Consider the following 17,237-nt stretch of genomic DNA (forward strand, 5'->3'; position numbering starts at 1 on the left):
ATTCAACACTTGCTTTATTTGGTATTCCTCGCTGGCCGGCGAAAATAAGGACGAGGACGAACTGTTACCGTAAATTCAAGGGACATCCCATTCCGATTCCTTTCGGTAGCGAGGAAAGGAAATATAATTGAAAATATTGTTCGTGGAAAGGAACGGAATGCGAATGCGGAGTGAATACGATTGCATGCTGCATCAGCACACTACATTCAATACAAATCTTATCGCTTTTCTAATCATGGAAAACGCCTTTTTTTCCCTCACAAAAGAAAGATGACGTGTGCTCGCTTGAAGGAGAAAATAAAAGAAGCCTCCCCGGATTCCATGTTGCGAAGTGGGAAAGTCATTCAACAGCTTGACCAACGGCTATCATTATCACACACACAAACACACATACAGGACAAAGAACGACCAATGAAATGAATTTTACATCTCCCTGCGTCCGACGATTGATGAAAACTGCACCCTCATCCACGATTCCGAACATATTTCTGACAGGTTTACGGTCGAAAGCGCACGCTGAAAACCGAATCGGCGGACACGGCAATCATATTCGTTCCGATGCATCCCCAGCCCAGCGGGGGGGGGGGGCCGCAATCATGTTTTGCTCGGTGAGCAGCACATAATGCCGCCACCCAGATCATAATGGCAGGCGCCAACACGCTGTTGGAGACGCCACGACCGAAGAGTTTACGATTTCGATTACGAATACCCACTGGCGGAGTGGTATAATGTGTTTGGAATACGTGAATGGTCACGTTGAAGGCAAGGGTGCGTTACTTTTCTACAGAAAATATAGCGGGTTTCGTTCGTTAGTCTTTGACTGCATGAGAAAGCAGCAGGACTTTCAAATGCGTGTGAAATTCTTAATCCATTCGGGGGAGAGAACACCAAAGGCAGCGCGTTAGAGAAACAAGTAATAGAATAAAAATCCTTGGAGAAGCAAAGAAAAAAGCTCTTTAATTTTAAAAACAGCTACTCATAAAAGTCAGCGCATTAGAGAAACAAGTAATAGAATAAAAATCCTTGGAGAACCAAAGAAAAAAGCTCTTTAATTTAAACAACAGCAACTCATGTAGATATTGCTGTTAATATTAACCCCTTCACGACCAATGGAAATATTTTTCCTATCTACAAAACTCCTTACTATTTGTTCAACTATATATTATCGAAACGATATTTTTGAAACGAAACATCAAAGAAAACATTATGTCAAAGACTGCAAGTGTCTTTCTGAACTAATAAACAAAAAAGAACTATCAACATTAATTGTTCCAAAACCAAATTGCTCGTACGTTCAACCAAGAACAAAAACTTGATAATTGGAAAATTTATTAGATTTGTTAAATTTATTATTTTGTTATAGAAATGGCAAGATTTTTGTTTTAGAGTTTTATATATGTAATTTGTATTGGGGAGCAAATAAAAGAAATTCCGATATCATAACTACACTCGTCATTTATTTACTTTTATGGTTCATAGGGAAAAATATTTCCCATGAAATTATAAAAAACCTACAAACACTGCTAGGTTTTTTTTCTGTGATATTCTCTTATAGCCAAAATATTGTGTTGTATTGCCAATTTAAGTCTTAAATAGCTTATGGTCCTGAAAGTTTTAAAAACAGCAATTCACAATAACATCAAGAAGTCGAGATGAAACTTTAGTTTTCAAGCTGGCATTTTTAAAATCAATTAATAACATTTTGCGCTCCAAGAACATTGATCCTCAAAACTCAAATACGATTCACCTACCAAACAATTTGAACCTCAAAATTATGCACCAACCTGTCACCACCCTGTCACGGATGAGTATTTAATCGTTTTTCCATCCCGTCCACCAGCTCGCGGCGCAGTTGAAACAAAGTGCAGTAAATATTCGGCAAGAAAACACAGCAGGTTTCCCGGGTTCGGGTTCGTTTTTTTTTTTGTGTCGCTCAAACAACCGTCCAACGGGCGAGCGATCGTAAAAGTTTCAATGCGCAATTTTCCCCAACAACTCCCCCATATGTGGCGAAGTGTACAAACGAACGGTACGTGACGTTTGAGGCTCGTAGAGAAGGTTTCCCTTCGTCATCCTTTCTCGTCTCGTACACCCCCGTAGAGGGATGCTAAGGGTCTTGTTTGATGTGGCCGGCGGATGGCACTATTTTGTTTTTCGCTCGGAATGGAGAAGTGAGGGCGGGTGGAAAATCACCACCGAAAAAACAGACAGAAGTCAAGCAAATAAAAAGAAACCGTTAGGCTGAGAGCAAACCTGTGTGAAAAGCTCCCAGTTAGGGGCTGAAGCGGATGGGTTTGTTGAAATAGAAAAAAATGAGAGCGGAAGAAACAGAGACCAAAAAAAAACATATCAAAATCAAACCAAGGAGTAAAACGGTGGGCGGGAGAAAAAAGGAAAATAAAAATAAAATACAGCGCCTCATATAAACACACACCACCCACCCAAAATGGGATGCATGAAAAGATGGATATAACAACGGGGAGAAATAAAAAAAAACGGGGAAAAAACCGAAAAAGGACCCCCAAAAAACGCGCTAGTAAAACAAGCAGCCCCAGGAAACACGTCTCAACCGCACCGGGAAACCCAGGCACGACGCGGATCCTCCGGAGGCACGTGAGGGGGAAGAGGGGAGCGACGTGGAGGCCAAGGAAAAACAGAGGGCTCGGCAATAAAATTTGAATAAATTGCAGATGTTCATGGCGCTTCCTGTCATCGAGCTTTCCGCTTTTCATTTCAACTTTCATTTCCTGTCTGGACGGATGGTCTTCCCTGGTGCCTCGTTTACCCCCACCCCCTTCCCTCCCTTCCGCTGGTGGTTTGTTTGGAGAATATCCGCTTTTTTTCTATTTTCACTTCCTCTTGGATCATTTTTTTTTCTTCGGGTTTGTTTTCGTTTCGCGCGCCGAATAAACCCAACGTGAGGCCTTTTCCTCGACGCGGCCGAAATTTTTCGCTCGTCCGCCCGCTGCCTCCGGGGCGCTTAGTTCAATTTCCGGAAAAGCTGTGCCTTGTTACCGGAAACCGGCGCAGGTTTGCTTTACCCAACTCTCGTGAGTTTTTTTCTTTCCTTCTCTTGTGTTCAGTTCGTCCACGAGATGAGCTTCTTCCAGGAGCCACTTTGGCTTCACTTCTTCCTTATCGACGACAGTTTTCCTTTCCATTTTTCCTCATTTCAAAGATTGTTGCAAATGTGCATGACACACGATAGTGGGATGCCCAGGTGTCTTATGGCGCAGGGAAATAGGCTCACTAGTTTTCGCCTACTACCATTCATCTTATTTTCATACGCCTTGGGCCGAAGCCAACATATGTGTCGCGGTGAAAAATTGTCTCGGCAAAGTGTGCCTACTGCGCTTTTCTCGCTACTGGATTTCAGTTCTCTTACCTTGCTGTACAGTGTTTAACAAACTAGTATTGTTACATCACTTGTTTCATGTTATCAACTTTTTGATAAACGTTCATTCATCTTATTTTTGATAAAAATAAAAATGTTGATCTCAAAATTGATTTTTCTATTCTCTGGGATTATAAAGTAATATTGTGTTTAACAACCAGTTAAATATTTGTTTGGTCAATAACAAATTAATAACAACGTCGACTTGCGCTCCACTTCTTAAACTTCTCTAACAGCTGTGTTCTTTATGATACGTTATATTGTATTTAAATTGAATAATTTTCCACCGCTGCAACTACACACTAAACACTGTACATTGACATGCACGCTGCGGCATGTGTCAGTGCGTCACGAAATCACTCACGAACCAAAACCCGGCTTCGGAAGCCATTGTGAACGCGAAATGAAATTTAAATGCAACTGTCATCCGTGCCGATCCCGTGCCCGAAGAAGTTGCGCAAGAGGTCACGTTTTACCCGAAACTATTCATTCCGATGCCTTCCGAACTCTTTCTTGTTTTCCCTCCCCGTTTTCTCCCTTTCATTCTCTCCCTCCCTCGAGCGGAAGTGTTTTCCGTTCGCTTGCAAACGACAGTCGGAGCCGGGTTCGATGTTTGTCTTCCGGCGAGCGAATGGAAGGTTTCGGGGGGGACGCACCGGAAAAAAGCACCGGTTTTGCCGAAGAAGTTTTCCCTCCGTCGTCGAAATGGAGGCGCCCGGTACTTGGTCCTTTCGGTTGGTTCTTTTTGTTACATTTTGCCGCCCGCCCCGTTCCAAAAACCCCTTCATAAACTTTCGGTAGCCAATTTTCGTATCACAATCGCATTCGCATGTGAGAATAGACAGTTAGTGTCGTATTGTGACTGCATTTGCATATGCTTTCCACCGCCAACTGACGGAGGACGTGGGCTCGGGGTTAAAGATGAAGCTCAAAGCGAAGGGACACATCACAAACAATGCAGCTGTTCGTCGGAAAGTTGTTTTCACTCCCGAAAACCTTGCGCAAGGGTTGATGTCGACTGCAGTTGCTGACTTCTGGGTCGCTGGGGAAAATCGGAACGGAGTTCTCAAACCAGTACTACCACCACGTTTACCACTTCGAATGCGATCATCGTAACCGCAACGGGACCGACCGACGTGTGCTTAATGTCACGTACTTTTTATTATTATTATTATCTGACTCCCATTCAGCTGCTTGTGTCCAAATGGAAAAAAGCTTATCGGTCGCGCACCTGACTTTTCCAAAAAAGGAAAGGAAAGGTGACTATGGAAGTTGAAAAAAAATCAATTTTCCTGCCACATCGAAGAGGAAAGATCGTGCAACTCCCGTATAGAGTAACGATTTTCCTCCAACAAAGATATTTCTTTTTTTTTCAAAACCGACAGTGGAAAACCTAAGGGAAAAGAGGAAAAAAATAAACATCCAACACCGGATGCTTTTTCCCGATGTGCAATACTTATCATTCTGGCTCGACGGCGCGAAAGTCATCATCGAACTGCCGGCCTCGATCGGATGCCATTTTGTTGCAGCATGGGAAAGCGTCCATGGCGAAAGAGTAAACACGAATGAAAAGTCGAACACGGAGGGGGGGGCACGTTTAAAAATGAAACGATCCGGAACACCGCAGTCAGGTTTTCCGGTGCGATATCTTTCCGATATCTTACAGCGCAAGTGACTGCCGAACCGACGACCGTCGAACCATTTTCCATCCACATCGTTGCAGGTGTTGATGCGCATGCAAATGATCGGTTTTTTATTTTCGTTTTGGTTCTTGCTTCCCTTACCGAGAGGCATATGGCAAGCGGAAACGTTTCGGTGAACCAAACAAACGGAAATGCGGATGCAATCGGATCAGTGGACAAGTGCTGTCCACAGGAGCGTATCGTTGCCGGTGGAAAATTGGTGCAATGTTGCATCAATCGCTCCGTGGAGATAATATTCCAAATTGGATTGCATTGAAAGTTTTCCCGAATGGTGACAGTTGGAGTGGACGGTAAACAGGCTGATAAGAGCGGTGGAAAGATCTTAATGATCGATACGGTTGAAATACTTTGAACGAAGTTCATGTGATCAAACCATCCAACACAGAGTTGATCAATAAAATTGGATAAAATATTTACACATTTGATTTGACTAAGCGATGCTTGCATCGAATAGTAACAACAATATCATTTCATACCAAAGACATTTGATATTTTATATTAACCTTTGTTTTGTACCTTTACGATACATTAATACTTTAAGTAATAATTATAATATTTTCATATTTTTATCATAACATACGTTAAATGAAACATTTTTACCTTAATTCTACTTTAATTTGGGTTCCATACAATTGGTTTGGAATGTTTTAGTTTGTACATTTTCATTACAATGCGACAGTATATAAACAAAAAGTGAACAAATGAGTTGAATGTGTTGATTTAAAAGTTATGAATGATTGAAAGTTACGAAAAGTACAAAAATCCAAAAGTAACAAACTGTTACCTGTGTAAAAACTTGTGCAAACCACAAAGATTCTAAACGAAGTATTTAGATATGAATCAGGATCGTTTTTCTAAATAAATCGATGAGTTCGTTTCGTCTCAATATGATTTGATAAAGTGAAAAGTTTTATGTTATTATTTCTTGGATTTTCCTTTAAAACAATTTCATTTATTTATCTACTAGTCTTACTAAGTCTGCTGCAAATTATCTAAAGCTTCCCACCAATCACTGCTGTAAGTTTCTCCGGCCAACGCCCTTGCGCAGCTGGAAAAGCTCCTTCGGTACCTTGTGGTTGTTGAGAAAACACTTGTACATCTGGTACGCCTTGTCGCATACATCGTCACCCTCGACCACGCACTTTTTCAGCAGCTCGTTCACCTTGGACTGCTCGATGCCGACCGTCAGCTTCTCCCGGATCACGTCCTGCTGGATCACCCCATCGTCGTCGATGAATCCGGCCTTGTCCAGGAAGCACCGCACGAAGCACTACAACGGGAAAGCGTTTCGGGTAAGTGGATGGAAAGTAATGTGCTGTGTTTTGCGTTGGCTGTTCACTCACCTTCGCCTTCATAGTGTCCACGGAGAAATCGCCACTCAGCACGCGGAATGCGTTCTTGGGCAGTATTCCGGTTTCCTTCACGCACTCGCGTGCGTTCTGGTGAATCCGCCGGATGTGTTCCGCTTCCAGCCTTGCACCCTGCGTTGGGGGAAAAATTCATTATGAATCGATCACGATCGGTGCTGCCGTTACGAGCCGGCCTTACCTCCACAAAGGTCACACCGAGCAGCATCACCGCCAGGGTTAAGGTTGCGATCACTTCGGTGCACTTCATTGTTTGATAACGGATTTTCCCAAACCGATTTTTCACCCGATGGTCACTGCTGCACTGGCGCGCGCTGGTCTGGCACAACACAAACGTCTTAATCACCTTTCTCGAGCTGCTGCTGGCGCGGTTCCCTTCTGAGAACGATGTGGCCAACGGTACTTATACGCCACCGTGAGACCCGAGGTACGCCTTCACCAGTGAGACCCTACAGCAAAACACGCGAAAAGAAAGAAAAAAAAGTGGCGTCGAGGCTGGCGACCGGAACGTTGTGGTAAACAATTCAACTTTGCGCTGATTCATTGAAGTTCTTCGTCGGGTGTTGTGTGTTGGTGCCCTTGGCCGGCGCCCAGACGCGGGGCACCAAATGGCAATGGTAAGTGAAATGTTTCGCTCGGGCTTTCTTGTTACTGGCGAACTTCTCAAGATCACTGTCCTCCACACTCGAGAGCCCAAGTTCTTGCAAGATTTTATTAAGAAGTTAAGAATTTGATAGTTCTCAAATGAAGCAATACATGTACTCTAATGCACAATGGATATTGAGATTTTTTTTCGTGTATTTTAGCAAATATTATCCTTCACTGTATTTTGTTTGTTTTACAACAGTGAAACCAATACTCGGATTAAATTCAACTTATAAGTTTACAGTAAACAACTAGTAGAATAAAACTTATTTTCGTGATTTATCAGATACGCATATTTGTCAGTTTGTTTTGTTCTTTTTCTAATTGATTTCGCGAATCATCATTTTTGAATAAACCAAGCCACGGAAGTCATTTTTTAAACACCACCAATACATCGCTTTCTCACCTGATAAGTTTCCATACGGGCCGTTAAGGTTCGCATTGGTGCATCCATTGAACCACCAAGCTCCTTTTTGATACTCGGCGCATTGAAGACTACTATAATTATCATTATCGCTATCCTTAGTAGTGAACTTCATGCCGTGATTCCAAGCCATTGAATCTCCAGCCGTTCCACTATAATTTCCAATCTTCAGGACGAACTTTTCCGCTTCACTGCCAATCTCGAAGTGATCATACTTTGCATAGCCGTAGTTTCCGCTATAGTCTTTCACTTCCACCATGAGCTCGTGCTTCCGGGTTGAGGTCAGCTGGTGAAGATACTTCAAACCTAACCAAAACTCCCCGTCAATTGTGCCAAAGCCATCGCGATACTCATTCCAGGTTCGATAGAAGTCAACCTGCCCGTTGAAGCGGTGCTGGAATACAATCCAGCCACCGCCGTATGCGACCTGCTCACAATACACCTTTTTTGAATTACCACTCCCAAGATCGATGGTGTAAGTACCAGATTTTTTTGATGGCACGTTTTTGCATGACCAAAACACGTTCGTGTTCTTGATAGATTCGGTTAAGAGTTCCAAACTGTCTTTTGTTTCATTTTGCAGCTTTTTGAAGTTAGCTTCTAGCTCGTCATGTTTTACCTTCGATTGTTCTTCCAACCTGGTCATGTTCCGCATCATCTCCTGCAGGGTATTGTCCTTTGCCTGGATTTGTTTTTTTATTTCAATCAGTTTGCCTTTCTGAGATTCATCTCGCTCGTTCACATTGCGTTCAAGTTCCTAGATAAAATAAATTCTAACTGTAAATCAGTTCATCAACAGATGTTACAATACATGTACACAACTCAATGACTACAATCATAATGCAAAATTAATTTTATACCTTAATAGATCGCTCGATCTCCTGCAGGTAACCGTCCTTTGCTGTAATGTTGTTCTGAAGTTCCATCAACGTGCTCTGTAGACTGTCATACTTTTCCTGAGTCGGACGTTCCATCAACTTCTGCAAAACGTCATCCTTAGCAAGAGTATGATTCTGCTCTAATTCAACAAGCATTTCTTGCAGCGTTTCATATCTGCTGGTCATAGAATCTTCCACTTGCTGCAAATAGTAAAGCAGATCAATAATTGGTATAGTATATATTTTTAGTGAAGAATGATAAATAATTTACCTTCATAGAGCGTTCCATCGACTGCAGCAAGTCGTCTCTTTTCTTTAAGCTCTTCTCCAATTCCAACAACTTTTCTTGCACCTCCTGCAGCAAAGTCAAACCAAGTCGTTGGTTCTTTAATTTGAACAATTTTTTATATTGCAACATATTATTACCTTCAAGGATTCGTTCAGTTTCTCTCCATGACTGTCGATTTCCGCCTTAGCACTTGGGATTTCCGGTGGCCCATTTTGCCGAAAGAAAAGTTTACTCATAAACAAATCTACACCATATCTATCGGAATCCGAGGTGGTCCCGGATGAGAAAAGAACAAACAACAGCACTACACACACGGGAGCCTTCATGGCGAAGGGACACTAAATGCTTAACAGCTTGGTTCTACAACACTTCTGATGATCGACTGCGGATCGCGGGGCTATTTTATATGTCCTGAGGCATGAAAAAAAAGGCCACAGATTTTGATAACCATTTGTTTTGGGAAATGCCACCGCACAATGTAGCCAAAAATAGTCCCGTTTTTGATCGAGGTAATTTCCCGCGATATCGTTTATCACCAATAGTGTGGCTTGGAAAAAAAACATTCGTTCTTCCAAATTCTGTTTGGTGAAGGAAGGTAGCAACGACTTGTTCAAGTATAATAAGATGATGTCATAATGATTTAGTTCTTTCGATACGTCTCGGTTGCTGATATTTCACATCCGGCGTCTCCACTTGTAAGCGGTAAACGTTAAGTATAGTTGTGTGCAGTTTGGGACTAGAACACACTTGTGATATCGTTTTGGCTCTTCGTTGTAGCAAGTTAGTTAATGGTTTATTTATTTTTAAAGCAAATTTTTCTTTACTCGCATTCGTTTTAAATCCGTTCGAGAATGCCTCGAGTTGAAGCTCATTGCACGTGATATGAAATATGGTGTACACGATGCCCAGCTCCAGCTTCATTGAATGTAATTAGTGATTCAGTATGGGCGATGTGTTTCGTGCTCTTTCAGCAATAGCATCTTGAACTTGAACATCGTTCAGGGCAAATCGGGCGCAGTTTGTTTTAATGTAAGTTCTCCCCTCCATATATTGACCGTGGCATTTCTTTCCCTCTCTATCAGTAGGTTGATGCTCGCACAAGAACGATTCTGCTAGAGTTGGACAGAGTATCGCAGATCAAATCTTCCATTTCGAACCAGTGGGAGTTGGGTGTATATAATGCATCGGAGTAGGTCAGTAGTTTATCAGAAACATTCGTGAAGCGTTCAGTGAAACAGATCTAGCAAATCAAAACCTAAACCTAGCTCAAGATGAAACAGACTACCGCAACTTTCACCGTCGTCGTGACATTCTGCCTGCTCGCCGGAGTCAATGTAAGTTCCTTTGTGTACTCCAGCATGACGAAACCTTCCTTCTAACAACATCCAATTCCCAATGTAGGCCTTCACCCTACGCCAGCAAAAGATGGTCAGCATCTTCGCCCTGGAGTGCATGGCCGAGACGGGCATCGATGCGTTGTCGGTGTCGAAGCTGCGCGACGGTGATCTAACCGCCAACGATCGGACGGCGAAATGTTTCATGAAATGTTTCTTCGAGAAGGAAAGCTTCATCGACGCGGAGGGTCAGTTGCAGCTGGATGCCATTGCCGGGGCACTGGAGAAGGATTACGAGCGGGCGCAAATCGACGAAATGCTGGTGAAGTGTGGCGTGCAGAAGGAGGATCCCTGTGAGACTGCATTCCATGCGTACGAGTGCTACCATGACTACTATCAGAACCAATAAGAGAGTGAAGAATTGATTTTTTACCAAGTGATGAACTCCTCAAAGAATACTTCCATGTGATCAAATCCGTCCAACTATGCTTGCTTAAATAAATAGAAATGCAATACTAGTTACCATCACCTAACATATAATGTTACAAAATGTATGACATAAAAATATGACTTTCCATTAAATTAAACATCATTATACAACAATCCTGAAATCCTTAAAAGTATGCCCTGTAAGTCTTAAACAACTTTTTTTGGTATGCAGTGTCTCGCTTTGCAACGAGAATAATACATGATATCTCTCTGGTAAAGCCCAAAAACACACGATTATAAATGAATAACATCATTAGCGAGCCGAGTGAACTTCTTTGGCAGCTGGCTGCAGTCAGTGTAGTCGAGTGAGCCAGAAGTCAACCCAAACGGCATTCCATAGTCAGCATATAAGCTCGTTCGTTTATCATCTTTCCTCGGGACCTTTCCCAGGTCGACAACCATGACGTAGAAAGGGCGTCGATGGTGGTGGTGCAGTAAACGGTAGCCCTTCTTCAAAACCGAGTTCATACATGGTGCCTCTGATTATGCAGTAGGATTATGAGCTTCCCGGTCGCTTCAGGCTGACATACACTTGTGGGAAAGTGCAGCAGTTGCTAGTTACCCAGGGTGGTGTTAAGAAATGTGCAACCATTGCAGTGAACCATTTATCACCTGAGCCCGCGGACGAATGTGCACCGGCAGCGACCGGCCAGATGCAGATAGTGAACCCTTTCTGTTGCTCCGGAAACGGTATGGAAGCCAGTGGAGCCCAACGAGACGGTTGAAATGATGCAACAATTTTGTTTTCCCTCGAGATAAGGAGAAACATTCAAAAACCTTCTTATTTTAATAACGCTGCATGGGAAATAAGAACTGTACTCGAAAAGGAACATTCTGTTATGGTGTTTGTTTTTCTATAATTTCTCAATGGCACACTTTTGTCTCAAACATGACGTAGCTGTTTTTCACGAACAAACATAAATTTTGGCAATTGTTATCTCAAACCATGTAACTTCAAAAAGGCATGTTTCTTTTGAGTTTTCTTTAAAAGAACTATCTGCAAAGTAGCTTAGTTTCATCCTCGATGGTCGACCAGGGCTTCAACTTTATTGTTCCACTGGCGACGAGTTCATTTCTGCAAACTAGAGTACTTTCTGTACGCTGCAATGGAAAAGCCAATGTCATTCTCAAAAAAGAGTCCTTTCCTTTGAAACCAACTTACCTCCACCACTTAGGTCTCAAGCTGCACTATTTGCATTCTGCCGTGCATCGTTGCACATCTTCAAAAGGCTGCCGAAATTGGCTCGAGCGCGGATTGAGGGTTGGCAGAAAACACTTTACCACGACGAAACGATGAAAGGCTGTCTTGCAATACCGAAAAAAATACAGTTCTGTTTGAACCGATTACGATGGAATTTATTGTTTTTTTGTAGAAAGGTAAACGAAAAGGAAAAGTCATTGAAATAGAGCCGAATGTTGGATAAAGTTTAGTGCAAAGATAAACATTTCAAATAAATGGATTTTCTTTTTGAACACACTTGATGCGTAAAGGTATTTTGGATCATCCAAGAACCTGACAGAACAACTTATTTATGGGTATAAGAGAAAATAATCTGAGAGATTCCTTTATCCCTGCTACATTTGAGGGTAATTTTTATATGTCTTTCTTAGTATCCAACTCCCACTATAGCATTTTGAAAATTCGTCTTCGTCTGTCTAATAGCTATAATTAATGTATAGCGGCTCAAATTTGCCTCCATTAAAGACCACTTAGGCTATCAAGATAGTTCGCAACGTTTGCAGCATCCGATCGCGTACTTTAAATACCCAAAGGATTCGAATGCATCCATTAAAATTTCCCATCTCGCATTCGAACGACTCCGTCAAGTGGTAATAGTCTGTCCATCGGTCAATTCACCAACCTCACGTTTCAGAGACCGACGGTTCCGGTCACCCCTTCGGAAAGCATCAGGTACGGGACAAAGCTGAATAATTAATAATTGGATTTTAACCCTCTCTGAGAAAAGGTCAACCATTACCACCGCACCATCATCGTGGGTGGGGTTGAAACCCCAACCTCAAACCGTGAAAAGAAGAGCACATATGGCCCGACATCTTCCGATGGGAAAAGTCGTGTTCTTCCGGTTCACGCTGGGTTTCCACGCGGAGAGCAAACACCTCGTTCCTCGTCCCTCGTTGGAGCGCTTTTGTAAGAAATGCCGTTGATTGATGGAAGTTCCGAGTACCGATACCACGTGTGCCACCCAAACGCGGGGGACAATGGGATGGTTTTCCATCTTCCATCTCGCACATCGCCGCCCTCCTGCCGACGAGGGAAAAACCAATCCCACCCAACCGATGGCCTTGGTGGAAAGATAAGAGATGCTTTGTCTGTCACCGTAGCGAAAGGAACCTCGGGCTTCTAACAAGTACTGGTAACAAATGACATGTTTTACCATTCAATGGTGATCCTTGAGCTCCCTTGGATCCGTTTTGCTCACCCCGTACGCATTCGCCCGATGATGTTCTATTGATTCCACCGCTCCACCAGCCACGGAAACCAGCGTCCTTCGTGTACCCTACGGCGTCGGTCCTTGCTAGCTTATTTATGTAACCTATTAAAACCCAACCTAAGGAACCCCAAAGAGAGGAACGATGGCAGCGGATAGGATGAATAAATCCATTTACTCTCGGAGCAATGCAATATTAACATCAATCGCAACAACCGACCCGACACATCGGCACGAGATAACGTGCGTCACGTTTTTGCCCGGCAGATTGACGGTGGTTGTCTTACAGATTTCGAACGATGGCAGCGAAGGCACGTGGTAACGGAGAGGAGAAACCTTCGGCAGTTCGGTAACGTAAGGTGCAACATAACCACAACCTCGTGCGGAAGCCGTTCCGGAAAGACTCATTTGTCCCGTTTCAATAGCCCGACAGTTCGATGTTGGTCCAACTGTTCAGGATGTCAGCCTGTCTTGTGTCATATCTCTAGACTGTTGTGTAATCCTTTGTCACAGTTGCGTCTCAAAATATATCTTTTTATGACTCCAAACTTTTTTAAAGTGATTTAAAAGCATACTTACAATGCAATGACAGTGTGTTGAAATATTTCAACGCGTGAAATATTTCACTGCGCGCACGTGTTTCGTGTACTTTTGTAACCGACAACTGTTGATCAACAACCGATCAAGTATGTTAACATAAATTCTTCCCAAAATGTTGATGGTGGAATCATCTACCGGAAAAAAATCCATCAATAAGACCATTGTTAAATGTTTGTTGGTGCTTCCCAACATTGTAACGGTTTATTTAACCCTTGGCAGCACATTAGGATAAAACATTTTGGATACTCTATAATAACAGAAGGTTAGTTTTATACTCTAATTTAAATGAAATCTTAGCAGAAATGTTATGTTTGCTTTATTCGATTTTTTCATTTGTTCCTATTTTATTTACCTAGTTTTAGTTTTCTTAACCTTTCTATCGAGACATTTTGGGGTTTTAATATATCGTCGTACTTTAAAGGGTTAACGATAAACTCTTTGCGCAACTTATCAGAAAAAGTTTGACCACGCCTTGCAGCTGTCGTTAAAAGTCGAAACCACGAACAAAAAAAAAGAAACTCACTAGTTGACTGATAAGAAACCAAACATTCAATCTTAAACATTCACAACTCGTTAACAAAGCTTTCTTCTGTTTCCATCTTGTTTATCGAAATTCGGCTTTATTCATCCCGCGTTGATGCATGGGACAGAAATTTACAGCTGGCCATAAAAAGACGGATAGTCACCGGTTGCAAAAATAAAGCTCCGGATGTTTAATGATTCAATGCCTCTGGGAGCCTTTCGCGTCATGGTCGTTCCGTAGAACCACTTCGTTGCGCGTTTGGAGAACCTGGCTACACCACGACCATTGCACTACGTGTGTACCAATGGCTTTTTGGTCGTGCTGATAAGAAATCAAGACCACTCGCAGAAAACACCTCTCAGTGCTCCAGTAACTGCTGGAACGCCGAAGACTGCTGGCGACATTCACGCTTCGCTTCGGACTCGTTTGCTTACGAAATCCGTTTATTTTTCTGCTCAAGATAAGGAAGTTCATATCACACAATAGTTGAACCCTTTCCGAAACCCCTTTTTTGGGCGAGTGATTTAAGAGGCAACAGTCTGGATCTCAGAATTTCAGCACATTGGATCAGTTTGTAATCGTCTGTGGCTCGGTTGACATCAGTCTTAGTTTCCGGTGCAGCTGTTAAAAACCTCAAAGGCGGCGGACGTAGAAGAACCCCAGTGCAGTGCGGTTTCAAGTGAAAATCGATTTCTTATCACACCTCGCGTATCACAGCTGGTGATAAGAACCAAGTGTCGCTGCACTTACTTCCACGCGCGAACGGAACGGGCAAAGGTTTAATTATATCGGGGAGGTGACAGGTTGGAAACTAATTAAAATAAAGGTGCAACGGTCACGTAACGAAAGGGCGGTTCGGTGGAAAACCAAATATTTGATTCGTGCGGTGATAATTTTAATGAAAATCAACCCCACCTACACCGAATTCGGCCATCGAGAGAAAGTTATCTAACCGAGGACTGTGTCGCTGTTCGTGAAAAGAGAACGCTGTCGGAAATGTGGACTAGAGTGAATCTTCTGCTGGTGTTGGTGGTGATTATTGGTGCCCAAGAAGATGCCGAACCTGCGACACAGCCAGTATCACACCTGTGTCACTTCGAGAAACCTCTGCAGGACCCGACAGACTCCGACACCGACCAGTACTGCGATTGTGACGTACACAATGCACCACCCTGGGGACTTCCGGAAATTCATATCGAATGCCGGAGGCACCAGATTCGCGATGACTTCTGGCACGGATATGAGCAGCTGCCTCAGGGCACGGTTAAGTTGGATCTATCACGGAATGCGCTCACCGCCGTGCCGTTTCTAGTCGGGAGCGGTCTGCGCTATCTGAAACTCAGCATGAACCAGATAACGACCGTCCCCGATAAGGTGTTCGCTAACTTGTCCGCCCTGCTCGAGCTCGATCTGAGCGGGAACCGTATCGAAACCATCGGCACCGACGCGCTGGCCGGCCTGGCGATGATCAAGCTGATCGATCTGAGTGACAATCAGATCAGCACGATCGAGGTGAATGCGTTCTCCCAGTTTATCCACCTCGAACGGTTGGTTCTGTCCAACAATTCACTCGGTGCGTTCTTCAACCGGAGCGATTCGGATCTCTACCTTCGCCTCGGTGTCACCACGAAGCTCAACATTCTGGAACTGGAACGGTGCAACATCACCGACATCAATCTGGCCAGCGGAGTCGGTTTGGAGCGAGTCCTCCTGGGCTACAACCGAGTGCAACAACTCTCCCGTCTCCCAAAGCAACTGTCCTACCTCGATCTCAGTGGAACACCCATCCGGAACCTGCCGGCCAAGTTCCTGCCCAACCTGCTGCACCTCGAAAAACTCTACCTCCAAGACATGCCCATCCTGTACACCCTCGACGAGTACGCCCTGTACGGCTTGCCGCGACTCACCCTGCTGAATCTACAGGGTTCCCGCAACCTCTCCTCCATCCACCCGTACGTCTTCGGCCAGAATGTGGTGCGGAACGAAACCGGTACCGCGCTGAAGCAACTCATCCTGAAGGGCACCAACATCCGCACGCTCAATTCCTCCCTACAGACGGCGTTTGAGAGCCTTACCGTGCTCGACATCCGGGGCGCACCGTTGCGGTGCGACTGCGAGCTGCGCTGGTTACGGGACCTGCCGAACCTGAAGGTGATCGGTTCCTGCTTCAAACCGAGCGCCCTCAGAGGGAAAACCTATGGCACGATCGATTCGCACCAGTTCCAGTGCCGCGCCGAACAGTCCTGGGTGTACATCGTGTTCAACGTGGTGCTGGTAATCGTGCTGCTCGTCCTGGTCGCCGTCGGTATCTTCCTGATCATTCGAGCGATCCGACCGAAACCGCACGTCCAGATGCGGAAGGTTGGAGCGACCAGTCCGTACGCTCGCGTTACGATAGAACCGAACCAGGCGGAAGTGCTTTAGGGAAACAGTGAAGTGAAAACACATTCTACTGAGAATGAGTCCTGCAGTGATCTGTATATAGAAATGACATTAGCTTAGGTTCGCTTTTAAGGTAGCGTAGGTACTTGCGAACTCATTTGAATGTAAACCGAATAAAACGGTTTAGAGAGACGGTTCCCCGAAATTCATGTGCCAACAATTAGTATCACAAGACGGATTGTAACTTGAGATAAGGTTAGAAAGGAAGAAAAACTTAGCAATTCAAACAAAACATCGAGCATTTAACATCGATCCAGTACGAACAAACTAAAATTGTTATACTTAGTATTAAATATAAGAATACCACACTGCATAAGCTGAAAACCAAGCAAGAAAAGAAGAAAAACATAGAAAATGGAACATAAAATCAAAGGTTAATAAAACAAAACTGTTACAAAAGAACACCAGCGGTTTTTATTCTTTTTCTCATTGCGACAGGTACGATATGCATTTGAAATTGAGTGGTAAACCCCAAAAATATCATCTCACTCACGGTTGTCTTCGTTCCAAACGCGGCACAAGTAATGGATTGGTTGAAGCGAAAACAAAACCAAAACCCCGAAGAGAAACGGAAAGCTGCGTGAAAGTAAGAAAAACACAAAACTAACAACCGACTGACCTTTAAACACCGTTACCCGCCGAAGAATGGGAAGTAGCTTGAAGATGGCTGAGAAACGTTACTTATCACACAGCAATTGC

General features: G+C 43.7%; 4 protein-coding genes across 4 annotated transcripts; 2 read left to right on the forward strand and 2 right to left on the reverse strand.

Annotated features, from left to right (window-relative positions):
* Positions 1-6,106: 6,106 nt before the first annotated feature.
* On the reverse strand, positions 6,107-6,714 carry LOC131285835 (general odorant-binding protein 56d-like). Its single transcript, XM_058314690.1, has 3 exons — positions 6,646-6,714; positions 6,441-6,593; positions 6,107-6,367 (listed from the first exon to the last, which is right to left on the reverse strand). Exons 1-3 carry the CDS (start codon positions 6,712-6,714, stop codon positions 6,107-6,109), a joined length of 483 nt encoding a protein of 160 aa, XP_058170673.1.
* A 274-nt stretch (positions 6,715-6,988) lies between these two features.
* On the reverse strand, positions 6,989-8,688 carry LOC131285836 (angiopoietin-related protein 7-like). Its single transcript, XM_058314691.1, has 4 exons — positions 8,683-8,688; positions 8,394-8,612; positions 7,516-8,290; positions 6,989-7,164 (listed from the first exon to the last, which is right to left on the reverse strand). The coding sequence occupies exons 1-4, from the start codon at positions 8,686-8,688 to the stop codon at positions 6,989-6,991; spliced, it is 1,176 nt and encodes a 391-aa protein (XP_058170674.1).
* A 1,283-nt stretch (positions 8,689-9,971) lies between these two features.
* Positions 9,972-10,443, forward strand: LOC131285837 (general odorant-binding protein 56d-like). Its single transcript, XM_058314692.1, has 2 exons — positions 9,972-10,034; positions 10,102-10,443. Exons 1-2 carry the CDS (start codon positions 9,972-9,974, stop codon positions 10,441-10,443), a joined length of 405 nt encoding a protein of 134 aa, XP_058170675.1.
* Positions 10,444-15,092: 4,649 nt separating this feature from the next.
* Positions 15,093-16,520, forward strand: LOC131285839 (slit homolog 3 protein-like). The gene has a single exon (XM_058314693.1). It carries the CDS (start codon positions 15,093-15,095, stop codon positions 16,518-16,520), a length of 1,428 nt encoding a protein of 475 aa, XP_058170676.1.
* The last annotated feature ends 717 nt before the right edge of the window (positions 16,521-17,237 follow it).

Source organism: Anopheles ziemanni, chromosome 3, assembly GCF_943734765.1.
Source record: "Anopheles ziemanni chromosome 3, idAnoZiCoDA_A2_x.2, whole genome shotgun sequence".
Taxonomy (NCBI): Eukaryota; Metazoa; Arthropoda; class Insecta; order Diptera; family Culicidae; genus Anopheles; species Anopheles ziemanni.

Excerpts from the sequence above, each read along its gene's own strand:
- LOC131285839 (XM_058314693.1), top strand. The coding sequence starts at position 15,093 with ATGTGGACTAGAGTGAATCTTCTGCTGGTGTTGGTGGTGATTATTGGT.
- LOC131285835 (XM_058314690.1), bottom strand. The coding sequence starts at position 6,714 with ATGAAGTGCACCGAAGTGATCGCAACCTTAACCCTGGCGGTGATGCTG. Across the intron at positions 6,594-6,645 it reads TCGGTGTGACCTTTGTGGAG|TTTCCCCCAACGCAGGGTGC; the intron begins GTAAGGCCGGCT and ends TCATAATGAATT. Across the intron at positions 6,368-6,440 it reads TGGACACTATGAAGGCGAAG|TGCTTCGTGCGGTGCTTCCT; the intron begins GTGAGTGAACAG and ends TTCCCGTTGTAG.
- LOC131285836 (XM_058314691.1), bottom strand. Across the intron at positions 8,291-8,393 it reads AGATCGAGCGATCTATTAAG|GAACTTGAACGCAATGTGAA; the intron begins GTATAAAATTAA and ends TATTTTATCTAG. Across the intron at positions 7,165-7,515 it reads CCCGTATGGAAACTTATCAG|AACTTGGGCTCTCGAGTGTG; the intron begins GTGAGAAAGCGA and ends AAATCTTGCAAG.
- LOC131285837 (XM_058314692.1), top strand. The coding sequence starts at position 9,972 with ATGAAACAGACTACCGCAACTTTCACCGTCGTCGTGACATTCTGCCTG. Across the intron at positions 10,035-10,101 it reads GCCTGCTCGCCGGAGTCAAT|GCCTTCACCCTACGCCAGCA; the intron begins GTAAGTTCCTTT and ends TTCCCAATGTAG.